This window comes from Asterias amurensis, chromosome 4 (genome assembly GCF_032118995.1).
Source record: "Asterias amurensis chromosome 4, ASM3211899v1".
NCBI lineage: Eukaryota > Metazoa > Echinodermata > Asteroidea > Forcipulatida > Asteriidae > Asterias > Asterias amurensis.
In genome coordinates, this window is record NC_092651.1 from 15,470,277 (window position 1) to 15,496,910 (window position 26,634).

Consider the following 26,634-nt stretch of genomic DNA (forward strand, 5'->3'; position numbering starts at 1 on the left):
AAAGGAAAATCCCTTATTAATAATTGGCGTTTTACCACTGAATTCAGAGTACGGAAGAAATTAACTCTTGGCAGAGTTCACTACAACAACAAATCCTTGTGTCTGTGTATATTTATCAGGGGGTAATGACATTACAATACATTATCAAAAACAAACCTGTAAATACATTTTAAAGGCAGTGGACATTATTGGTAATTACTCAAAATAATTATTAGCATAAAACCTTACTTGGTAACAAGTAATGGGAAGAGGTTGATAGTAAAAAAAAACATTGTGAGAAACGGCTCCCTCTGAAGTGACGTAGTTTTCGAGAAAGAAGTGAATTTCCACGAATTTGATTTCGAGACCTCAGATTTAGAATTTGAGGTCTCGAAATCGAGCATCTGAAAGCACACAACTTCGTGTGACTAGTGTTTTTTCTTTCATTATCTCGCAACTTCGACGACAGATTGAGCTCAAATTTTCTCAGGCTTGTTATTTTATGCATATGTTGAGATACACCAAGTGAGAAGACTGATCTATGACAATTACCAATTGTGTCCACTGTCTTTAAAAACAGCTATTAAAAAACTGTATGCTTCTTTTTTTTAAAGGGCTGGGGCACCAATGCATTTTGTCCTTTGTAAAGGGCATCCTATGAGGAAATAAATTTAGTACATTTCTACTAAGAGCATTTCAAGGGCACCAAGGCAAAAACCAGAGGGGCAATGAAGGCAATCGCCTTCGTTGCCTCCGTGAAGCATCAGGCCTGAGCTAAAAATACTCAAACTATTGACACACATAACTAAATATTATTACAAACACATCAACATAATAACATTCTCCCTTGAGAAACATGTTTTTTATTCATACCCAAGGCAATCATTAGTAATCATTTTTAGTAAATTTATTTTTTACAAAATATAAATATTTGATAGTGGATATTGTGTGTATTGTATTTGATATGAAACGGGCAACACCAAGACAGAATTATTAATCAACTAAACGCAATATTCAATATGAATTTTCACTGTCTCTGACTAAACCTCCAGAGAAATATGTCTGTCTGGGTTGAGGAAATAAGGCCGTGTCCGAAACGACGACTTCGGCTACAGCTACGTCTAGATCAGCGCGTCTACCAGTGTTGAAGAATAGTCAGACGCGCGCGATCTAGCCGTAGCTGTAGCCGAAGTCGCCATTTCGGACACGGCCTAACTCTTGGCAAACTAATCTGATGCTTCAATTTGATTGGCGCAATCAAAATAAGCTCCATATATTAAGCATGCATGAAATACTTCTGAATTAGCCGGCAAAGCATTCAAATGGAAACATCATACCAACGAACTTTTTGTAGAGAAGACAATGAAGAAGTTTCAGTTTTAGACGTGGGAAAAAAACAAATAAGGAAAACCCTTTCAGCTAGGGCCCAATTTCATAGAGCTGCTTAAGCACACAAAAAAGTAGCTAAGCACAACAAAGTTAAGCTTACCAGAATAAGGTTACCAGCCAAACCACCATGTCACATGTACAATTTGTCACTGGTACCCTGCTCATGCTCTATTTTTTGTTTAAGCAGCTCTATGAAATTTGGACCAGGTATAGGGACTTGACCACCCCCCCCCCCCCCCCCCCCCGCCCCCACACTATCCCCAAAATTTAAATTAAGTAGGGTTTGAAACTTTGCATGGTAGGAGTATAATCAGGGGAGGATGTGTAAATCTCTTTTGAGAAGTGTTGGTTCTAAGAAGAACCGTTGGTTGACAACTCAACGTTTCGATCAGTATGCTCTGATCATCTTCGCGAGAATGCTGGACTCTGTTGCTGGATGCTGCTTGAACACTGCCCAGGAGCAGCATCTAGCAACATAGTCCAGCAGAGCATACTGATCGAAACGTTGAGTTGTCAAAAACCTTCTTCAAAGAGATTTGCACATGGTGCTACTGCAAACCTCACCTGAAATCAAAAATAAAATATCTTTATCTTTAAGTGACTCACATTTGACATTCTGAATGAGTTCCCCTCCCCCCCCCCCTTGACAGAAAACCATAAAAGCCTACATGGAAAAGTTGTACCCTCAATCATTCAGAACAAACGTCACCTAAAGAAGTTCTTAGCAAGGAACTATGATGCAAACCAAAGTGCTAATTTAGACAAAGTAAACCCAAAAGCACCGGAGATTCAAGAAAACCCTTAACAGTAAATATTGCAACATGTCCAGAGCCTTTAAGAAAGAGGCCAGGAATTAAGTTGGATTTGACAAGTTGCCAGGAATTGTTCATGTCTAAAGACCCTGGACACCTTTGGTAATTGTCAAAGAACACTATTCTCACTTGGTGTATACCCAAATATGCAAAAAATTAACAAATCTGTGAAATTTTGAACTCAATTGGTCGTCGAAGTTGCAAGAGAATAGTACAAGAAAAAATTACCCTTGTTGCCTTCTTTCTTCAGAAGGTAATATCACATTTGGTACATTTTCAATTTTACCAAAATAGTTCATTTGTTTCTCTGATTGTTTCCAAACACGTCTCAACCAATCTAGAAGTGCAGAATGTAGTCTAGTAACTGCAGGAGTCCTGGCATTGTTTATACAGAATGCAATCTGTTGAATATTTCACAATCTTTAAAGCTAGGAGCAATTCAATTTCATTAGCATTCACCCGTCAAATAAGACCGTTCAATTTCAAGACTAATTCAATTTCGAAAAAGCCAGCAGCAAGAGCTGGTAAACCATTCAAATTAACCAAGATAGGTAGTAGAAATCCAACAATAAAAGACCTCTCTTCTTTTTATCTAAACACCCTAGGATACTCCAATTTGCGGAGGTTTTTACCTCACGGTTACCCCGGCGCACTTTCACACTGTCCCCGCCCTTTCACCGTCGCACTTTCACCGCTGACCCAACTCCCCCGGGGTATGCCCATTTGCCAGGGTAGATCAGGGGTTAAGTGATTGCAGTGTGAAAGGGCCAGCCCTTGATCCCCGGGGTTCCTCCCTGGGAATAAAGTAGTGTGAAAAGGCCTTTATTTGTGCTCGCTGGAAAACTCAACAGGTCCAATTTGAACATTCCTCTTTGAGTCACAAAGCTGAAAAAACTGTTCCAGCTGAAAGTTGGGGTCAAATTGTCTTCCTTTTTATGGCATGAAATCACATTTCTCCAAGTTCTGGAATTTGTCCAGTTCCATCCAGAACAACGGTAGGTAGTTTCCATACTGTGGGTGACGCTTCCCTGGTTCCAAACACCTCTAATACTCTTGACATTAATCCACGGCTCTCCCTCTTTATTGACGCTCATAAAATCTCCAGCATCCTCTTAAGTTCTATCATTGTTTGCCAGTCACTTTTTTGGAGGTCATCGCGGAAGTATTTCTTGACAGCGTTGATGGATTCCCGAGATATCTGCAGATAGCAACAAAGACCGCAAAAAACACATTATATATACATACATACAACAGAGCATTTATAAAGCGCCTTTTCGTACAAGATCAAAGCGCAATGAAGTGAGCAAACCAACGGAACTATACTACAACATATTACATTTGAAACTGATAAGTTTTTAGAGATTTCTTTAAAACTGGCAAAGAGTTTCAATTTCTAATGGATTCTGGAAGGTGGTTCCACATTTGGGGAGCAACATAGGTGAAAGTACCGTTGTGAGCAGATGAGAGTGTGCCGATGGTTGAGTGTTCAGAAAGGCGTGTGGTGTCGAAAGTTGATTGCAAGCTTGAGCGTGGCGGTTAGTAGAGAGCAAGGTAAGATAATAAAAAGCCTGGTGCTATTTCTAGGAGACACTACACTCTCTGACAGCAACTGTATTTAATCTTAAAAACAAAGTCTTGTGTGACTTACTCTGCTGATGAGGATGTCTTGGCTGTCAAAGTGTCTGCCGTACATCTTAGGTGCATCCCCGCCGGTATTCTCAATCTTAATACAGACCTCCTGGCCTTTACGAGCCGTCTCTACGTTCTTGTGGTTGACCTCGATACTTGAGACAGCACCTAGTACAATACACTGTGCAATAGAAGGAAAATATAAAAAGAGTGAAATTAACATACGGTATTTGGCAGCACAGGCTGTATAAACCCTTTGCATATGACGCCACTCTCTAAAAGCACCACCCTTGGGCCAAAAGGAAGCAAATCATTGGACGATAGCTATTCTTTGAGTGTAAAAACATGCGCGCAACCTCACTGATAGTGTTTCGCAATATGCATGGGATCTATTAATTTCCACAGACACCTTACACAATGCGAACACACCTCTGAGCCATACGCTTCTGCCATTTTAGGAGTTGAATCTTTCAGCATGTTTGTGCAAGATTTTGACTCCCAAAATGGTGGACAGCATGGGCGCGTGTGAGAACACTGTGCATTGTACAATGGGAGCTGAGAGGATTTAAGGGATGAAACAAATGGCCAAGTGACCAGGGTAAATAATGTTGAAGTGCCACAAGCGTCACTGAATGACAGATTTGAGCGCTTTATACAAAGCCACCGTTATTATTATTCATACTCGGCTCAAAAGGACTGTGGTCCAGTGGTTAGGCTTGCAACCACAAGATTCGGGGTTCGAATCCTACCAAGCAAACCACTGATTTCACAATGACTAGAAAATGAATTGCCATCTAGATACTGATTCACAACGTCTTGATTTGTGCACTTCTTAATGATAGAAGTTAAACAAATTTTTGTATGAGAGAGATTGGCTGTTGCCAGCATGGCATTTATACCCCTTATGGGTGTTTGCCGAGTTCCCTTGATAGGATGACAGGAGAGCATCTAGACAGGAACTATGTTTCTTTCAGACAATCCTTCGGGCTCCAGCTGTTTCTTTCTTTCTGTTCCTCTTTATTTAAATTGCTCATTGCTGTATCTTTTAATGTTTTTACCTTATAAATGTGCATTGTACTTTTTATCTACCCAAGAAATGAAATAAATATAAATATAAGAATATAAGCAAACAAACAAACAAACAAACTAACAGACCTCCTTGGACGGAACACAGATCGGCGTCCCAACTTTAACGATCCCAGCCTCCACCATGACCCCAACGACGATGGGGTTCCGGGCGTTGAAGATAAACTGTGGCATCACCTTGAGCTTGCACGGGAAGATTGCAATGTTTTTATGCTCCTCCCTCTGTTTCTGCTTGATCTCTTCTCTGTACGCCATGAACCGATCGAAGAGATGGTAGATGATGTCTGCCTGGAAGATCTTGATGCCCTCCCGGTCGGCCATGTCTTGGGCGTCACGTTCAATCTTCACATCGAAAGCCAGGATGACGGCATATCTGTGGAGATCGTGAACATAGTAGAGAAGTTTCAAAAAGGGTTACGAATACATTAGGCCTGGGCGAATTATTCGAATATCCGGTTAATGGCGAATAGGTTTTCCTATCCGTAACCGCGAATGCCTTTTTTTTCTTAACCGGATATCCGCATAGGGCGCGAATAGCTATTTATAAACCGGATAGTTCTGTAATTACAACCAAGTAACCGGATATTCTTTAATATCCGAATATCCGCGGACGTCGGGCGACAACTGACATGAATGTTTTGTCTGAATCCTAATGAAACTTCTATTAAGACAGCATAAAACAGCATAAATTAAGTATTTAACTATGCTCACCTCCGTGAAGAGTCAAAACAATGACATTTCTGACGTAATTTGTTCAAAGATTACAAAAGTTTTCCTTCACGTAGAGTCATCCACGATCAAAAGAAAAAGCAAATCGCCATCTTTAAATTAGATCCGGTCATTTTTATGAATGAACCGAGTGACACTGTCTAAAACTAATATCAATCCGCCCAGAAGATCTCATTCACAAACGAACAGCGCCCTCTAGCGACAAAAAAAAATATTTTTCTAAATATTTTTTTATTTTTATTTTTTTTATAGCGCCCTCTAGCGGCGAAAAAAACTATTCAAATATCCGGTTAATTTCGGATAGTTGGCCAGCGGTATCCGAATAACAAAATTTCACTATTCGCCCAGCACTAGAATACATACACAGGTACAGATATGTCAACACTTTTGCCCACAGCAGCATTTGATGGAAAGCAATTTCAGAAACATTTCACTTTGAAGTAATCTTGTTATGTAAAAAAGATATCAGTTTTTTTATGCACATAAAGTTTAATCTGTGAAGCCTTACTGCAAGAACGTGTATTCCTTATAGGATTCCTAATAGGGATTATTTTCCTGCGTGGACATATTCACTCCGGATTTTCAGCGATATATCTCAAAAATGCAACCAGTTTTATTGTATGCATCTATATAGGATTAAAGCAATTGAACCAAAGGTAAACCTTGGCCTTTAAAGACAAATCTTAAACAAACCCAAAAGCAATACTCACTGGCCGTCTCGTTCCAGCATAACGGATGCTTTCACAACATCCTTCTTGTGCACAGGACCAATAGAGATGCCAGCATACTGGGAGTAGAAATCAAAAGATCAACTAATTACTAACAAATCTACAAAGTACTTTTCTGGTCTTGACTGTGCAGGTCTTGCATGTATTCAAACTTGCAGGACCAAGTTGCTCTCTACCAATTCAGTTTCTTTAAAATTGCAACCCCTTAAAGGGAAGGTACACGTTTGGTAGTTACTAAAAATAAATATTAACTTAAAAACTGACTTGGTAACGAGCATTGGAGAGCTGTTGATAGTATAAAACATTGTGGGAACTGACTCCCTCTGAAGTAGTGTAGTTTTTGAGAAAAAGGTAACTTCTCACTAAAATAATAAAAGACTTCTGGCTAGAAGTCTTTTATTCTTATCTGAAAGCACACAAATTCGTCCAACAAGGGTGTTTTTTTCTCTCATCATTTTCTCGCAACTTTGATGATTGATTGAGCCCAAATTTTCACAGGCTTGTTTTTTTATGGTTATGATGGGATACACTAAGTGAGGAGACTGGTCTTTGACATTTACCAAATGTTGTACCTTCCCTTTAAGATGATCACCTGGCTGCCACTTCCTATGTATCTTAATTTTGGTGTGATCCCTGGCTAAACGGCAGTTAACGGTTATGTGGCTCTTGACAGGCACCACCTGAGCAAAGATATTGACAAAATAGGGAGACCACCAACATTTGGCTGGATAGCTCAGTTGTCTTTGTTAAACCCAAATATAAAGTTATACTTACCGGAATCTCAGATGTCTTGAGGAATTCTAGCAGCGCTTCAAGAGATCCTAGTGTGGAAGCTTGGACGTAGACCCCAAGGTCCGCTAACTTGATGGATTTAAGGGCGTCTTTTAATAGTTGAGATACCTCATCCTATTAAAAAAAAAAATTAATTAATTGTTTGTTAACCCTCCTATTGTTTGACCAATCATTATCATACTCATATTCACCTTAATAGTTTTCTGCATAAATACTTCTTAAAATACCTGGGCACTTTTACATAAAGCCTGTTAGCACAAAAAACTTGCTAAGCACAGAAAAGTATTGCTTAACGGAAACAGGTTACCAGCCAAAATTACATGAAGTTAGCATTTTTTTGACTGGTGCCCCGCTCAATTTTTACTTATTAAAGGATTCTGTCCAGCAGTATTTTCTGCTTTATGAACTTCAGCCCTGTTGCCAGAATTTGCGTTTTCAAAGTTAAGGAACTCCCTCTATGCAGCGCTCCACTACACTTTATGGTTTAATCACTCTCGAAAATAATTGCAATCAAAAACTTGTTGTTAAAAGCCTACAGCAGCTTTCAATGTAAAGCATTTTGAGAATCATTTCACCTCGATGTAATGTGCTTATGTGAAAAGATATCAGTTTTTAATGAAACAAAATGTGAATCTGAGAAACGAGCATATTGTGTATTCCAATTACGGATTATTTTTCCTGCGTAGACTTAACCACTCCAGATTTTCAGCGATATCTCAAGAAAGTGACCACCTTTTGGAAGTAAGAGTTTCACAGGTTATTTTTTATTGTATTTGTATACATAGAATTACAACAATTGAAAGGTTACAAAAACCAAAGATATACTGCCTTTCTGGCAATCTGTCAAAGACCACGAAAGTTATTCTGAATGAAGAAAGATTGTTCAATTGCTCACCTTGAGAAAGTCAACTTCATCGGGGTGTTGAGCTACAAGTAACGGCATTCCTGCTAGAGCTTTCTCAAGATCCTTAGCCAGGATCTTGACTCCCTGAGCACCAGTGATCTCTTTGAACTTCTCATATTGATTCTTGAGGACAGAGTAAAACGGAAACAATGATTGGTTTGATTTGATTTGAAATGGTTTCATGAAAACAAACACCTTCGCAGCCAAAGGCCGAGTTGCAGTCAAAATTATGTACAAAAAGATAAAATATACAAATTTCAAAGAGTTAAAAATTACAAGAAAACAATCAAATATTAAAAACAAGACTACAAAAATGATGAAGAAAACAAAGACAAAAAAACTGTAGTGGTCCAAGAAGTTCCAGACCGAAACCACCTCCAAATTGGGGCTACCAAAATATACATAATTGATAGCACCATCAGACCAATCCACTAACCTACGCCCCATTGCGTATTGACCAATCACAACGCAACGAAGGTCCGACAAATAAGGTCCGACATGCGTACGCATATGCTTGGCGCGCACGGCAGAGTTGTGCAGAAAGGCATTGGAGAGGCCCACGTGTTCTTGCTCACACGTGCGTCGTGGGCGGAGCCTACTGGATCGGTCTATTGACAAGCAGAAGAAGCATCTCGTGGTCAAGCAGCCTAGTTCACCGTACCAAAGCTCTGGTGTTGTCAGCAGCAAAGTTTGGTTTTGAATCCTGGTCAAGACACTTGTGCCATTGAGCAAGGCACTTAATCATAATTGCCTTGTTAAAAGTTGGGTAGGTAGCTAATTCTGCTCTACCAGCCAGGCTCCTAGTGGATGATACCCATGCCATATCCTTACGGACTATGAAGGGGATAACCCTGTTTCAGCCCCAGGAGTAGGCGGCTCCTAGTGGATGATACCCATGCCTACATCCTTACAGACTGTGAAGGGGATAACCCTGCTTCAGCCCCAGGAGTAGGCGGCTCCTAGTGGATGATACCCTTGCCTACATCCTTACAGACTGTGAAGGGGATAACCCTGCTTCAGCCCCAGGAGTAGGCGGCTCCTAGTGGATGATACCCATGCCAACATCCTTACAGACTGTGAAGGGGTAGCCCTGCTTCAGCCCCAGGAGTAGGTGGCTCCTAGTGGATGATACCCATGCCTACATCCTGACGGACTGTGTAGGGGATAACCCTGCTTCAGCCCCATGATTTGGTGGCAAAATACTCCAGGCGATAGTTGATTTTGGTTGACAGCCCAGTAAGTGTAGCCCTCACCTTGAAGTGGCCGTCCATGGTCTTGTAATGTTAGGCGATCTCTTTTACAAAATTATAAACAAATTCAAAATTACCTTTACTCTGAGTTCCTTCAATGGTTGTGGCATCAGTAAACCTCTAACTGGTGTGATTATGGGTCCTTCCTGGCCAGCTAAGATAATCGTATCTCCTTCTCTTAATCGTCCATTCACCAAAACGACGTCTACTGTCGTGCCAAGACCAGGAAGAGATTTCACCTTTGGTAGAAACAAATGATTCCTTTAAAGTCAGAAATAGCCCTAAAAACCTTCTATTGGTTTTTATCTTTGTCAAACTAAAAAACATCAATAATAATGCATCAATAGTGTAAAAAACAGTTGTCAACTGAAATTCTGGTAATCAGTAAGCGTCCAAATTAAGACTTACTACCAACAGTCAAGAACTGGGAAAGAAACGTCATTAAATAGAAGAGAAAATTGAAGAAAACGAATTCATGTGTGTTTCATTACCTTATTTCAGAATTTTATAGAAGATAAAAGTATGCCAAATACTCATCACATGATGACAGATATTATGAGCTGGCAGTCATGGAGTTTTTTTTTGGGGGGGGGCCTTCATAGTTAAACCACATGGTGTCTTCTTTTGTGGTGTAAGTAGGAGTTGAAACATTGCATGATTGCAGTATAATCAGTTTAGGTTTAGGGTAACACCATGTGTACATCTCTGTGAGTAGTGTTGGTTCAACTGATGGTTGACAACTCAATGTTCTGATCAGTATGCTCCGATATGCTCCTGAAGTCAATTAGTGCCTACTGATCTAACTGTTGACTCGTCAACCAACGGTTCTTTCAGAACCAATACTACCTGTAAGCACAAAAATGCTAAGGTCACTTGGTCATGAAGTTCAAAAGTTTCCTATAGACTTAATGGACCCTTCCCATGAAATATGCTAATTACATTCACGCATGCGTACAGACCCTGCTGGTTGGCAAACAACATAGAGTTGTGCACTAAGCAGACGCGCAATCGCGTCTGCGTCACGCACCCATTAGCCGTGTACAAAACAGCGCGATGTTCCCTCATTTTGCCAACCAAATCGTTAGTGCGCACGCGCTATGTGCAATTTACATATTTCATGGGAAGGGTCTATTACTTTTCCCAATGGAAGTTCCTTTGCAAAACTGACCTTGCCCTCTAAAAGATGACCATCCAGGCCCAACTTCAGACAATGCTGTTTCACTCACCTCTAGCGTAGTACACTGTAGTTCATCGGAGAAAGCTAGCCTCTTAGCTAGTCTGGTCTGACTATATTCAATAAGTAGAGCTATCAGGTTCCCCATCCCGTCCCCAGAGTGGGCAGACGTTGGCACCAAGGAAACGTACGATTTAGGATCGGGATTCTCAAAGAATAGAGCGGCGTTCAAACCCTGATGAAAATAACAATTTCAAATGAGTGGAAATTAACGATAATCTGTACAGAAATGCTTCAATGTTTATTATCAGAAACAAATTCTTCATTCTGCCCTTACGATCACCATTTCCTGCTTACGTACAAGCGCCAAATCTCTGCGCTAGTTGTGTAAGCTAAGAATGCCTATTTACGCTAACCTGTGAAATAAAACTTGATGTTAGCATGGAATTCCCTGCTTCCATAAGTGCCAAATCATTGCTTATGGTCAGTGGCGTAACTAGACATTTTCATTTGGTGGGGCAAGTGGGGGCAAAGATTAAATTTGGGGGGGCCAAAGAAGTGCAAGATTATTGTTAAATATGTTAACTGATATATAGTTGATACACACCAATGCAGTTCTAAAACAGTCTATAGTCAGCATGTAACAAAAGATTGAGAAAACAACAAAATCTTAGAGAACATGTCATTTTGTATAAGATAAAACTTTTTGACTGTATAAAAGGATTAAATTACCAACTGTGGTCAACAAGTACCAATTTAGAGTTGTACACGGTATTCTCAACTAGGCTTTGTGGGTGTGTAAATACCCAAAACATAATATTAGGCCAAGTAAAAATAGAAAAATAGAAATGTTTAGCGCCCCGCCCACTTCCTTTTTACAGGACACCTCTTTTTTTTTCTTAAGTTTTTTTATGCACATTTTTTTTTTATTTTTATTTTTGAAAAAGGGTTATTTTAAATGATCTCAGCAAAAAAAAAAAAAAATCTGAATGTCTTGTCTAAATGCCTTGACCAAACTGTTTCATTAATGTTTTGTGTGTTTCAGCAGCAGAAAAAAACCAGTTGATATTTGACATTCATGGCGACCATCTTGAAATAAAAAATAAAAAGCCCCTCCTCCTTCCTTATTTTTGAGAAACCCAGACACTAAACATGTTTCTTTTTTTACTCGGCCTTATTGTAACAAGTGTAAGCCAAAAATACAGGATCGAAATTGTGGGTGTTTAATAATCACAATTTAGTTACGAAACGGATATTTAAAATAATAGGCCTACCTCTCAATTGCACCGCTTGCTTCAAAGGAGAAGAAATGGTCTAAGCAACCTTTTTCACTGGCCATTTTTGTGCTGTAATAAATTTCTCTGTAGTGCATCTGACCATGGAGGTAGAAATTTCTACCTCCATGATCTGACTTTGTGTTTACGGAGCTATTGGTGTGCGTTCAGACCAACGCATATTTAACAGAACTTTGTCACATCCTGCACTCTCTGTAACCGCAAAACCACAACAAACATTTACCGCCAATACGATCGCATTTTTCATGTTATAGTCCACATAGGGCCTACTGATAATGAATAAAAGTTTTCCTTTTTACGGCAGCATTTTATGCAGCCTTAAACGATTTATATATAAGGCCTATAAGAATATACTTATCTCTGATTTCATATGGGGGGGGGGGCCAAGAGGGGGGGCAAGGGTTCTGAGCGAGGGGGCGCCGGCCCCCCCTGCCCCCCCTCTGGTTACGCCACTGCTTATGGTAGCAGAGCCGTAGAATCGGAACTGATCTTAGGAGGTACTTTGAATTAAAATATATACAAATATACATATAGTATTTAGTCAATCTTTTTTACCTGTTCAGCAAATGCTGTGACTGTTGCCTTCACCCTCTCCTCAAACTCGTCTCTGGTGTGGCGCTTCTGCTTTTTGATGGTACCGGTGATGTCCGTGTGTGGACTGGTCTTCCATTCATACAAAACATCAATCTTTGCCGAAAAAGGGTAACAATTAGAAGTTGAACAAACTGAATATTAAAGGCAGTGTGTATTTTTTGGAATTAATCCACGAGATAATGACTATAAAAACTTAATTGGTAAACTGGAGAACTGTTGATATTATAAAACATTGTTAGAAACAACCATTTTGAAGTAATGGAGTAATTTTTAAAATAATTTTGGGGGTTGAACAAACAATTGACTAGAGTGGGATTCAAACCAACGACCTCAGGATTAACAGAAAATTTTAATCTGAGAAAAAGCTTTAGGCATGAAAGTATACAAATTTTGGGGCAAGCTTTTGCGTAGTTACATTTTTTTTTACACACATTAATTGCTGTCCTATATTTAGAAATGTTAAAATAAATTGTCAATTATATTCAACAAAGGTGTATACAAAAAATGCAGGAATATTAATTATATGAGACACAATGAACTAGCTCTAATCCTGCCAATACGTTACGACTTTTGACGCCGCAAGAATGAAGTTGTGCTCGACTCCTGCAGACATTCCAGTAAAAACAGTGCTGTGAGGCCAACATTTTTATCACATTCACAGGAAGTATGAACCGGGCTTAAGGGGGATAAATAAAATACAGGAATGATAAGTATATGAGACACAATGAACTAGCTTTATGAGTAAATTTTGAGTTTACCTTATTCAGTGCTACAATGAACGGTGTTTTGCGTGACCTGAGGAGGTTGAGTGACTCAATGGTCTGTGGTTCTAATCCATGCATAATGTCCACCACTAGGATGGCGATATCACATAGGGAGGAGCCACGAGAGCGTAGATTACTGAAGGACTCGTGGCCTGGGGTGTCGATGATCAACAGGCCAGGAATCTTAAGCTCTTCTTTGGCGAACTGGAAGCAGAAACAAATATTTTTGAGTTTTTATTCTGAGCGCATGTTTTTTTTGGGGGGTAACCCTAACATGGGCCATTTGTGCTCGTGTCTGCCACTGTTCATTTGTCTAGGTAATTACTTTCATTGTCAGCAGCTAGTGCATGGAGTCTTCTTGGTTACACCTTTCCTCTCGGGAACATTTTTCTGACCTGGAGTAGCATCTTCCACAAAATATACAAATAATGTTTGGCTCAAGGCACACGCTTGCTAAGGAACCCATAACCTTACAAGCTTTGCTTCTATATGGTTCCCTTCACAGTTTCAAGAACTTCAATGCTTGTTCTTTATTTAATAAAGTTTTATCATACAACTTTGTAGCTCGAGGAAAGACTCTGCTTGGCTCAAAACGTCAGGCCATCACCTTTTTTTTTTGCATTTACACCATAGGTCCTTTTGGTTGGTAAGTTGTTTGCAACAGCTAATTCTATTTTCTCAACTATGTAACTCTTAACCTCAAACTTAAATTGTCTTTTTGATACTGTGGAAATAAACTGATTGATTGATTGACTGATTGATCGATTGATTGATTGATTGAATCATTTTGAAACTCACCAGTCTACACATTTTGGTTTGTTCCTTGATAGCGTCAGGGGGGACCATGGTAGCACCAATCTGTTGAGTTATACCACCTGCTTCTCCATCTTGGACGTGAGAGTGTCGGATCTTCAAAATGAAAAAAAAAAAAAAAAACGATGATTAAAGGTAACAGCATTTTATAATCTTACATTTTACAGTTGGCAGCCAAACCAAATCAGTGAGAAGTAAGGGAATCCCTGGGGTGGATTTCACAAAGAGTAAAGACTAGTCTTATCTGGATTTATAGTTTCTTCTTATGATAATACTGGTCGGAGTTCCAGGCTTATTAGTAAAGACAGCAGGGTTCTGCAACCCACCTGGCGCTAAAAACCATACCTTGTCCAGAATCTTTGTTTTTCCGGTGTCCACGTGACCAAGAACGACAACTACAGGTGACCTGAGTTTGTCTATTGACTTCTTAGCTTCAGCGTCTTCTCTTCGTTTCTGAAAGAGAAGAAAACAAAAAACAAATACAATACAAAATATGACATTATCAAATATAATTGGCATACCAAAAGTATGGAGCCACATCGCTAAGACCTGTCCGAGGAAACTAAGTTGCTAAGCACAGAGAAATCTTGCTTAGCAAGAGCTTGGTTGACAGAGACAAATCTATATTTGGTTTGCGGTAACACCATGTGTGTATCTACTTGCCAGGTAGAGTTTGTTCTTAGAGAACTGTCTTTCTTTTATCTACTACCGCAGAGTAGATTTATCGGGTGTTAATAATAATAACAATACCAAAACTTATATAGCGCCCTAATCATGTAAACATGCTCTAGGGCACTGAACATGGAAACATAGACAAACTAAAAAATAAGAAAACACAGAATTATAACAACGGGAGTAAAAATTCTTTAAAACATTCAACCAGGTCGGGAGACTTCTCAGTTCTCAGCTCTAAAAAGAACTGTCCTGCTTTTTAACTATTACCCGGGCGGATGGTGTAGAAAATAGGCTGGGACTACTACTTTAGTGTATAGGATCGTAATTAACTGCACTACTGCGGAGTTTGTTCTTAAATTGGTCGCAACGTTTCGACTAGCTTACTGTAAACATCGTCATCATCAGGAAACCAAATATATATTGATACCTCACCATGCAATGCCTCAAAATCCTATATAGAGACAAAGCTGTCGCCTTTTATTTTCTGTTCAAAAGCGCAAAGGCCATTTCAAAATCTTTGCGTCTGTTTGCTTGAAGAAAGCACTTTGAAATTCACGGATGTAGCCCTAACTGAAGGAGTGGTTAGGCGATATCTCATGAAAAACAAAGATATTGACAAAATAGGGACACCGCCAATATAGGGCTAGATAGCTCAGTTGGTAGAGCGCAGCACATTAATCCGGAGGTCGTTGGTTCGAATCCCACTCTAGTCAATTCTTTGTTCAACCCCAAAAATCATTTCAAAAAATTTACCCAGTCAGTTTCCCTTGTGGTTTATATTGATATCTGAAACAAAAAGTCGCATCCCCTTATGGTGATCCTCTGGCTGCCGCTTCCCAGGTTGTATCGTAATTTGGGTGTGATCCCTGGCTACACGGTAGTTAACAGTTGTATGGCTTCTGACTGGCACCCCCGAACAAAGATATTGACAAAATAGGGACACTGCCAATATAGGGCTAGATAGCTCAGTTGGTAGAGCGCCGGCACGTTAATCCGGAGGTCGTTGGTTCGAATCCCACTCTAGTCAATTCTTTGTTCAACCCCAAAAATCATTTCAAAAAATTTACCCAGTCAGTTTCCCTTGTGGTTTATATTGAAAAAAAATAAACCAACAAAAAATGATCTCTTGTACTGACCTGAATCCTGAGTTTGACTTTCTCTCTAATTTTCTCTGCTGGCGTTCGTTCCTCATCGGACTCGGACTCGGACTCGGACTCCGACTCACTGTCCTCCTCCTCCTCCTCGCTACTACTCGCCTCTTCACTATCTTCATCTTCATCATCCTCATCATCGTCGACATTTTCTTGAGGCTTGGGTTTCTCAGAGACCGTAGATGCCGGCGGACTCTCAGCGGATGGTTTCTCTTCTTTGCCTTTATAAAGGAAAACCAATGAGGAAGGTAATTCCATGCTATATCACCTAAAATTCTGAAAAGTTTGGCAGGAATTTGTTGCTTTTGAGGCACCATTAATTCTAAGGGATCAATGCTTTTGAGGCATTATTGCTTTTCGAGCACACTTGCTTTTGAGCCATCACTGCTTTTGAGGCATTATATGCCTCTCTTAATATTTATGCATGAGTACGTCACAATTTTAACCCAAAATGAGGTGGACGCAGACGTGCGCCTATAGCCTCATTTTGGGTACGAATTATGACGTCATGCATGAATATTAAGAGAGGCGCATTGCTTTTAAAGTACCCCATACTTTTGAGGCATCATTACCAGGTATCTTAAAATCATCAAGATGTCTAAGTTTCTTACGCAAGTCACCAGACACACAAGGCCCTGAAGGCCAATTCAAGGTGTGGGCTACAATCAACTATTTTTCCCGGGGCCGTTGCCACCTACTCCTGGGGCTGAATTAGGGTCACCCCCATTACAGTCCATACAGATGTAGGCTTGGGTATCTTCCATCAGAAGCCTGGCTGGTAGATCAAAAAGCACTGCCTCCCCAACTTTGTAAAGCAATCACAGTTAGGTGCCTTACTTGGTTCCTCCTCGTCCTCTGTTCCTCCAGCATCCCAAGAGTCAGTTACTTCCTCCCAGCTCTCTTGAATCTCTTCCTCCTTCGGTGTCTCTGCCTCCACCTCAACAGTGGCTGCTGCCGAGGCTCCCTCCTGTGTCTCGCTGCTTAGCTCCTCAGATTTCTCCTCGGAATCTACCCGTTGCAATTCGACGCCTTCCGCTTTCTTTCCTGAAACCCAGAATAAATTTAAAGTAATAACATTGAATTTGTCTGACCGACCATCCCATAAGGTGGTCCGTACAGTAGTACTCATCTGGCTCATTTTCATGGCCCTGCTTACCGCCGAATTCCGCACTTCAATCACCATTCTCCACTGCCTGTACAAGCACTGAATTTCTGAGCTAGCTGTGTCGGCGAAGAATGCCTTGTAACATGGAGTATGCACGCCCACAAGAGCCCTGAAGGATCCCAAAAGCTTACCGTTTGTCGGATCTTTCTTTTTCCTCTCCCGGACTCCATACTTGACTTTGCCTTTGTTGGATTCAGACAGTGCCTCCTTGCTTGGTACCTCAATACCTAGTTGTTTCATCGAGGCTAACATAGCCTCTGCTCTGGCTTTAGCCTCCTTCTGACTCTTGTTGAGGTACTTGCCCTCCTTCTTCAGTCTTTCAATCCGTTCCTGAACAAGTACATCAATTGATCATTCAATTCAATTTTTTAAAATACACCGGAATTAAAATATTCATCCAGACAGAAAATGGAACTTGGAAAGGAAAGGAAGGGGATGGGATAAGGACAGAAGGAAGGGTGGGGTGGGGGGGAGGTGAGAAGACAATACATGGGAACAAGGGAGTGGCCATAGGTGACATGTATTGGGAAGTACGAAGCAAGCCATCTAATAAAATTGTTGTTAATTATTTCTCTAAGGGTGCTTGCTTTCCAGTATGCAAGGCCATGTCCGGATTGGCGGCTACAGCTAGGGCAACGGCTAGATTTCCTTGTCATTATGCGTTGTGGTATAGGACGGTCTAAGCAACACGCTTAGCAACAGCTGTAGCCATAGCTTTAGCCACCAATTATGTTGTGGCCTTAGTATCTAAGTTTTTACATTGCTGTGACTGGTGCCCCACTAAATAATCTGCTTAGCAAAGAAATTTGTCAAGCAGAATTTTCTGTTAAAAAACAAGCTTTATGAAATTTGGCCCTGATATGTCTGAAGTTTGCAAGCCTTGATCCTCCAGAGTAACCAACCTTCTTCTTCTGTTTCTCTCGATCTTTCTTTTCTTTCTCCAGTTTGAGTTTCTCAAGACGTTTTTCTTCGGCCAGTAGAGCAGCTTTCTCTTTAGCCTCCTCCTCAGCCTTCAGTCTTTCTTCTTCTTCCTTCATCTTCTTTAAGGCTTCTTGCATTGCACGCACACGAGCTAATCGGACAGGAGAAGGAAAGCAAAATTATTTTTGGGGTTTAACCTTGCAACAAATTGTGTGTTAGCAGTGTATAATCAGCGCTTTCCCTGAGTTCTGTAAAAAAAAGCATATTACTCGGGTTGGATTCGAACCCCTGACCTTTGCATCTAGAGCAGTGTCTCACAAAAAATAAATAAACAAAAACAAAAAGTTTTTATTGCAATTCATTTTAAGAGTGATTACCAAGCGTATATCTTCCCCTTCTGTAATGATCTATTCTAAAATATTTAGTAGCTTTGATGATTTTATTTTTAAATTTAAGCCAGCCTGGTATTCATTAAAAACAACCCACAAAAACTAAATCCCTACCATTGACAGGTTTCTTCTTTTTGTCTTTCTCCTCCTCTTCATCTTTGCCTTTCTTCTTTTTCTTCCTCTTTTTCTTCTTGTCTCCCTCATCCTCCTCCTCCTCCCCATCTTCAGCAGCATCTTTTTCATCAACTAGAGAAGAAAGGAAGAAAAAAGAAAACAAGAAATTAAAAAGTTGCAGCAGAGGTCGCCCTAAGCTGCGTTGGGTATTAAAAAGACAAAGTTTGTGCGGTGCACTCATGTGATGAGCCAGGGGAGTCTACCCAAAGCAGCTATGAGAAAAAGTTGTGGAAGAGGTCACCAGAAGCTGCGTTGGATAGACAATGTAACAAAGTGGAGTGGTAGAAGTGTGCGAGAGCTGAGAAGAGCGGCGACTGAAAGAGAACAGGTGATATGGCGGCGACTCCAGGAATGCTCCCCTATTACAACTTGAGGATGAGGCGGCATAGACTTGTTGATCCTAAAGTTAGCTAGCAAGTTGTGTGGCGGCCGCGCCGATAAGTAAAGAGCACCGGATTCAAGCTCTGGTATTTCTGATCAGCAGAACATGGGTTCGAGTCTAGGTCATGACACTTGTGTCCTGATGTACAACACTTAAACATAATACATGTACACCTGCATGCTTGAAATGGGATGTAAAGCTGTCTGGTTGTGTGTGTTGTGTAAAAGAACCCAGTGCACTTATCGGTGTTTCTGGTCTGATTGGCAGCATAATGCGCCACAGCACCTACTAAGCCATTACATAGTGTTATACAGGAATAGCTCCACATACATGTAACTTGCAGAAAATAATACTACGCACTAATACTGAAACGCCCCCTAGAGGTGTGATGATACAAGCACTAAATAAGAACCCATTATTACCTCAATACTAAATTCAATAATGTATGCACATATAATAATAATAATGAACATTTCTAATGCACCATGTCTGTCAATGATGACACTCCTGGCGCAAAAAAACGAGAACTCTGCTAGTACACAATGACACAAGACAACTAAAAGTTTGGAGGCTTCCAAAATAGATATGTTTTGAGGTGAGTTTGAATTTGGAACAAGTATCTGCTTTTCTGAGTTGAAGTGGGGTGCTATTCCAAAGATATGGTCCGGCATGTGAAAAACAGCGATCACCCCAGGAGTGCAGGCAACGTGGAACGTTCAGGAGCAGGTTGTTTGAGGAGCGGAGCTTTCTTGGAGGTTTGTACACAAGGATTAAGTCATTGATGTAGTCAGGTGACGTGTCATTCAGTGAGTGGAAGATCATAAGGAGAACCAGATATTTCCACAAACAAATGATGGGTTATTTATGTAAGAAAACAACTTTACCTTCTCCTGGAGCTGTGACCTTAGATGACCCCTCGACCTCTGTGACCTCGACATCCTCCTCCTTTCCTTTCTTTTTCTTTCGTCTACTCTTTTTCTGTTCGCCGGAGTCTTCGACATCGTCTGCCTCTATGACCTTAGATGACCCCTCGACCTCTATGACATCGACATCCTCCTTTCCTTTCTTTTTCTTTCTTTTACTCTTTTTCTGTTCACCTGCGTCTTCGACATCATCTGCATCTTTGACTTCACGAACACACCAAGAGAAAAGGAAAACGAATGTGAAATTAAAATCATAATGTGACATGGAAGTGTCAAGAGACTTAAAACTTACCCCCCTTTAAATAGATAATTACTTCACTGGTGTGTTGCGTTTAAGAGAGACAAATGGATATTAAATGGAGCATCAGATTCAAGTTCTGGAGGTTAAGTCATTGGATTGTAGGTTCAAATCCTGGTCATGACAGTTGTGTCCTTGAATTTTATTGTACTAGCATTTTCCACCCATGAGTATAAATGGGTACCTGAAAGAGTAGAGGATACAACTGTATTTGAAAAGCCTCAGAAAGCCATGCCAGCCCGAAGCAAAAAAATCCATACATTTGTTACTAGGGTGGTGCAGTAGGCAATCCATCAATAATGAAACTTAGAATATAGGGCCCAATTTCATGGCTCTGCTTACCGTAAGCAAAGACTGCGCTTACGTCCAGTGTATTTTACGGGTTAGCAGGAAATTTTGGCTTGTACACGTGCATACTCCACGTTACTATGCATTCTTGGCTTAAACGGCTAGCACAGAAATTCGAGCAGAGCCATGAAATTGGGCCAAGATGGATTTTGAACCTTTACCTTCAGCTGCATCTGCTGTTGATGTTACGTCTTGCTCATCGTCTGCCGTCGCAGCCTCCTTACTCCCACCATCCTTGGGCTTCTCCTTCATTCGACGATTTCTGGCTTCGGCTTTTTGTAGTTCTTTCTTCTTCTTGTCTCGTTCCTTCTTCTCGGCTCGCTTCTGGGCGGCTGTCTTCATGACCGGGCCCGACCCGTCTAAATCATCACCGTCATCTTCGTAGTCAATGGAAGCAGATCTTTCTGTGGCTTGCTGTTTCATGCAAAGATCAAAGTAATTTTGTTAAGCAAAAAAATTATAAGATAGTGTTGGCTGTTGGAGGTGAGGGCAACCCCTTTCACACTTGGATGGCTCTACCCCTGATCCACCCTGGCTAATGGGCGGAATAATAATAAAAATAATTTGGGAGGCTAATCATCCTTACTAACAGCTAACAGCTGAACGTGGCTACAGTGCATTCAAGAAGCAGGCATGCAAGGGCACTTTTGGCAGCCAGCCACATCAACCAATTATGACCACTGCGCACAGCCAGAGATCAAAAGTGTTTAATTTTTCCCGAGGGAGGAAAACCGGATGGTCTGGAAAACTCTTGTGGCACTTTAGAGAACCAACGCACAACTCATTTCACATATGGCCCTGGCCGGGTGTCGAACCAGGGTCACCTTGGTGAGAGGCGAGCGCTTTACGTACAAGCCAACCGTGTCCCCAAATACCCTGGGAATAGCCACCCCTGCTCTGGTGTAGGGGTAAGCGGTAAAACCCTGGGGTATTCTTGAAATGTGCAGCTGGAGCCTTGTGAAATAGGGACCAAGGCGGGGACAATGTAATAGGGCTTATCATGAATTATTCAGCGTTTTCTTCACTGTCGATTGAAACCATTGGCACTGTTTACAAAGTCTTTTACCTCATCTTCTAGTGTGTCTTCTTTCTCGTTGCTTTCCTCCGGAGCTGCGGCGGCATTCTGTGCCGTTTTGTTTCCTTGAGTTGCTTTATCAGGTTTCTTCTCCATGCTAAGTGCTTCAATCTCCTGAGCAATATCATCCATGTCCCTGTAAGACAGACAGGTTTTTAATCTTTTTAGTCGTGGGGGATTCTTATTTATTGTTTTTCCTTGCATTTTAAACCACCCCATTGGTTCAGCCTTTTCGCCATGATGTGGCCATAAGCCAATCGGGAGCGTTTAATTTTTCCAGCTGCTAGACAACCGCACCCTCTAGTATTTTCCATTTTGTTTTTGTAACTGAGGACGCACTTTCTGTTGGCATTACGTGATTGGCCATGGTTATTGTCCCAACATAGTACTGTTATTGTCATCACTACTCTTCTTCTTTCGAGTCCATCATCTTCTCAAACTCAATTCACTGCTCTTATCCTAATAGATGATATTATCAAAGGTGCATGGTGACAACATCCCCTTTTTCAAAAACTAAACCTAAGCTCTTACCAATCATCCTTTTTCCTCCTTCCCTTCTTTCCCTGAAAACGAAAAATCAAGTAAAAATGTATCAATAAAAAAAAAGTTATAAAAAAAAAAAAAAAAATTACATGTTCATTGCTGAAAGTGAAAGATAGACACATGATCACTTTGTATAGTGGTAATACATAGGTTAGTTTATGGCAAAGTCTGGTTGGGATAAAATACGAAAGATATTTTGTTGAACTAAAAAATGACGCGAGGTGTTTTTATTCAAAAACACAAGACCACACAGGACCTGTGCAATCGTTACTTTACTGCCAGATGCAGTCCATTGTTAAATTTGAGACCAGCCATAATGGTGTTCTCCATCGTCTTTGATAACGCTAATGGCATCAATTCTCTTTGCCATCTTCAGAAGAACAAAACTCAGATTTAAAAAAGTGTTTGATACTTAATAAAATCATTATTATAAACCCAAAGGAAACTTACTGGGTAATTTTTTAATGATTTGGTGGTTGAACAAAGACAAATAGAGTGGGTCTCGAACCAATGACCTCCGGCATGTTGCTCCAGAGGTCGTTAATTCATGTTCAACTCTAGTCAATTTTGCTCAACCCCAAAATCAGATACTTAATAATAATACTTTTAGTAACAAGGAGCACTGACCTTTTTGCCTTTAGCCGCACTGACTTCCTCTTCAGGTTCCTTCACACCTTCTGGTTCATCATTCTCACCGTCCATGACTGCTAACTCATCAAACAGTTCATCCACATTCCTGTTTAAATTAATCACCAATAAAAGTAATAATAGTAAGGGAGCGTCTCAAAAGTCGGGCACGTTCCTAGCGCAAAAGAACGTTCCTGCGGGCATATGCCCGCAGGATCGCAACATCATGACATTAGGAACGTTCTAACATGAGATTGGACGCGGTCACGCATTTGGAACGATCCAAAAGATCGCTCTGGCGGTCCAAAGGACCGGTCCAAGTAAAGCGGCGGGGATACTCTTGCGATCCAAAAAGAACGTTCCTACCGTTCCGACTTTTGAGACGCTCCCTAATAATAATAAGTTTTATATCACGCTTTACTCACCCAAAGGGTGTCTCAAAGCTGTGAAGAGGGTCACCCTGTTTCAGCCCCAGAGATTAGGTGACAGCAGTAGGACCATAATCTACTACACCATATAACGTACCCCTGGTGGCAGTTGATTGGGGTCGTTGCTATTTTTGGATTTCATGCACTGCATGGTGAGGTATCAATGTATGTAATTTGAGAAATTGTCTAGCTATTATTACATTCCACCCGAGTAATATGCCTGTGATTTTTTTTTCACAGAACTCAGGCAAGTACTGAGTATACAGTGCTAACACACATTGGTGTAAGGGGAAGAAAGTACTGAGTATACAGGGCTAACACACATCGGTGTGTATATGGGTAAAAACCAAAAATAATATTACATTCTACTTGGTAGATTTTTTTTTCTTTTCAGAATTCAGGAGACCTCTTTACAAAGTATACATGTAGATTTAAGAAATTGGAGACTTCTCAGCTCCGAAAAGAACTGTCCTGCTTTCTAATTGTCTGGACAACTGTGTTGCACGGCAAAATCATCTAGATACTTACTTCTTCTTCTTCTTCCCTTTCTTTCCGCCTGCTTTGGTGGCAGTGTCCCCTTCGTTGATCTCCTTCAGAGCCTTAGCGATGGGGTCCAAATCAGCCTCACCATCTCTGTATAGGATTCACAATATTGAAAAGTTATAAAGGGCACTTCTACTGGAAAATATTAGAGTCTATAAGAAATTTTTGAAGGGGCACCAAGGCCAAGACAAGGGGCAACTGATGCCATGGCCTCCACGTAATTACAGGCCTGATATTTTTTATGATTATATGTTGTGACCAGTCTTCCTTTTACAGACCATCCCTTGACATGCAAAATAAATTTTCAAAACGAATTTCGAGATGTAACTTCAATTCAAGTTATAAAACTGATTTGGATTTCGGGTTTGAACAAAAATAATTGGCTCCAGCAGAATTTAAACCTTTTCTTCGACCTCCGGTTTAACATGCCTGTGTTCTACCAACTGAACCATCTACATGTAGTCCATAAAAATAGAACCCGGAGAACGCTGAGTGTCTCATTGTGCGTGCGACTTTGTTGTGAGACCATTTTTATGGACGTGCATACGCCATTTTTTTACGCGTGTATGGCAAATTATTTTGCCAGATAGTAGACGTCACATTGACCAATGAAAACACGTAGAACAGTCTATGTGCGCTGACATCTTACCATTTTGCCATACATGCGTGTCACGTATGCTCATTTTGCCATACACGCGTGTCACGCGATGATAATTTTGCCATACAGTATGCAGTATTGGTACGCCGCGTCCACAGACGACACAGAGAGCGTCGGCCGAGCTCAGCATTCTCCGGGTTCTATTTTATGATGTAGTCCTAAAGTTGGCAGTTTCCATATTTTGTAAATTGTTAGTTATTTTTTTATATATTTTTGATTTGTTTAGTTATTTATATAAAAAGGTCCGGTTTGGATCAAAAGCTTAGGCCATCTACCCTACTCATTATGTATATATTTTTTGGGGGAGGGGGGTGCCAGTTAAAATCCATGGATGCATCCGATAAGTACTGCGGTATTGCCAGGGATCTCATCCAACTTGACAATACAACCTGGGAAGCGGCAGGAAAGGGACCACCATAAATATAAAGGGATGCAACTTTTCTTTTTTAAAGGGTGGCTGCAGTGTTTTTTTTTTTATTCATTTTAATGATTAAACATGACTTTTTAAACCTGAAATATTTTTTTTAAATTTTTTATTAATTGCGCAAGTATTTTTAAAATGGTTTTCAAGAGATTAGGGGAACCCACCCCGCCCCTAAAAGGGAGCCTTCATTTGCATAAATGTGACGTCGTGTCGGTTACCCGAGCCGCCGGACCCCCCTGGCTGTGTGCATATAAAGACGTGTGCACTGTGTGGCCTGGTACCTAGGCGCGTGTAATTAGGGACCAGACTCTTTTTGCCAACGATTTGTTTGAATTCCCGACGTGACGTCGATGGTAGGGGGCGGTAACAATCCACAAAAGGGGGGGGCATGACTTATTCGCTAATTACGCAAGTCAGGTATGTCGGGAATAAACAAAACGCATTTTATTTTATGTTCAATACATATATCAGAAATAAACGAGACAGCAAAATTAAAATGTTTTATTTGAATTCACTGCAGCATCCCTTTAAAGTATCATAAGAATCTACAGGGAAAATGGCTGCACCAATTTTAAATTATTGGATATTTTGTTTAAATACCAGCACGGTAAAATCAGTGTGCGATCATCCTGAAAGACACATCTCTTTCATGTTTTGGTGTAGTTGTGGATAGCAAGTACAAGATTAAACAAATGCCATACGAATTTTGACGTCACAAATTCGCAACGAATACTTTGCAACAGTTAAACTGTGGGGAGGGAGTCCAAGCAATCGCATTTGGAGATATTCTGATGAGACCACTCCCTCCATCCTAGAAGTTGGACTCCGATAGGAGTACATTTGTTTGTTTGTTTATTGGCTTGTTTGTTTGTTTGCTGTTTTGTTTGTTTATAAATCTTCCTGTCAAGGGAACTCGGCAAACTCCCACCAAAAACCAGGGAATATTGAAACACCAAGCTGGTTCATCCATTACATTATTACAAACATCCATACAAACATCAATCGGTTTCTATGATTAGAATTGCTGCACAAGGAAGTCAAGAAGCTGTGATTCATTCAGTAACTTGAGGACAACAGAGGTTAGCTTGGTAAGATTTGAACCTACAAGTTACAACCTTGCGATTGCAAGTAGATGTTAAGTAATTATCAAAAATATTTGTTAATATTCATTGACTTATTTGAACAACAAAGTAAGGCAGGAAATACAACAAAAGAGACACAAGACAAGGAAAAATGTTTTTAAAAATACATTTTCATCAAATGATCATGGTGGTGAAGCATCATATTCTCTGAATTACATAAGAAAGAATGTAAGAAAAGTGAGAAGTGAGATCTGACCACGACATTGACCAAACAAATGGGGGTCTTTGAGTTTGACATAACTGTGATGCAATTTCTTGCAACCCATAAATAAATGTATGGCGCGCGCGCGCCCGAAAGTAGAAGTAAAAAGTAACGTAATAAGACAGCAGGAAATTCTGTTAACAATCACACTTACGAATCAACGTCGACATTCCTGGCTCCTTTGCCCTTCTTGGACTTCCCCATTGCTCCTTCGTTGACAAGATGAAATATGTATTGTCTAAAAACAGTTATATTTCTCTGCTCCGTTTGTTCCGTATGCTCCCTGTGTGATGTGTTTCGCGCATTGCAAAATCACACATGTCTACGGAGAGGTCAACTTAAAAGGTCAAATATGACAATCTTGTTCCCTGGAAAGTTTCATCACATCGTACCCAATTTTTTGGCATGCCTTTCGACCCCGTCAAAACTACTTTATAAGAGCGCGGTCATTATTAATTTTCAAAGCTCGCATGGTCTGAAAAGAAATGCAAAAAAGGTTAATTGTGTGTGTGAATTTTAGGTGCCAAACAAAAGTTGACTGCCTGAGGAATGTTACGGAGTGAACAGCATGAGTAGAACATTTCTTAAGCTGCCAAAAATTGTTGTAGATTTTTACTTTTTTCCTTTC

At 40.5% G+C, this 26,634-nt stretch overlaps 1 protein-coding gene across 1 annotated transcript; it reads right to left on the reverse strand.

Annotated features, from left to right (window-relative positions):
• Positions 1-1,608: 1,608 nt before the first annotated feature.
• Positions 1,609-26,299, reverse strand: LOC139936195 (eukaryotic translation initiation factor 5B-like). Its single transcript, XM_071930960.1, has 24 exons — positions 26,161-26,299; positions 23,566-23,670; positions 22,610-22,718; positions 21,971-22,002; positions 21,431-21,575; positions 20,526-20,778; positions 19,680-19,922; positions 18,354-18,485; positions 17,832-18,001; positions 17,061-17,259; positions 16,602-16,808; positions 15,750-15,985; positions 14,284-14,391; positions 13,924-14,034; positions 13,120-13,329; positions 12,323-12,454; positions 10,525-10,707; positions 9,376-9,537; positions 8,040-8,171; positions 7,127-7,258; positions 6,335-6,411; positions 4,965-5,268; positions 3,829-3,990; positions 1,609-3,378 (listed from the first exon to the last, which is right to left on the reverse strand). The coding sequence occupies exons 1-24, from the start codon at positions 26,208-26,210 to the stop codon at positions 3,271-3,273; spliced, it is 3,702 nt and encodes a 1,233-aa protein (XP_071787061.1). The 5' UTR covers positions 26,211-26,299; the 3' UTR covers positions 1,609-3,270.
• Positions 26,300-26,634: the final 335 nt, after the last annotated feature.

Excerpts from the sequence above, each read along its gene's own strand:
- LOC139936195 (XM_071930960.1), bottom strand. The coding sequence starts at position 26,210 with ATGGGGAAGTCCAAGAAGGGCAAAGGAGCCAGGAATGTCGACGTTGAT. Across the intron at positions 12,455-13,119 it reads TCATTGTAGCACTGAATAAG|ATTGATGTTTTGTATGAATG; the intron begins GTAAACTCAAAA and ends TTTTCGGCAAAG. Across the intron at positions 10,708-12,322 it reads TCACAGCATTTGCTGAACAG|GGTTTGAACGCCGCTCTATT; the intron begins GTAAAAAAGATT and ends TATTTTCATCAG.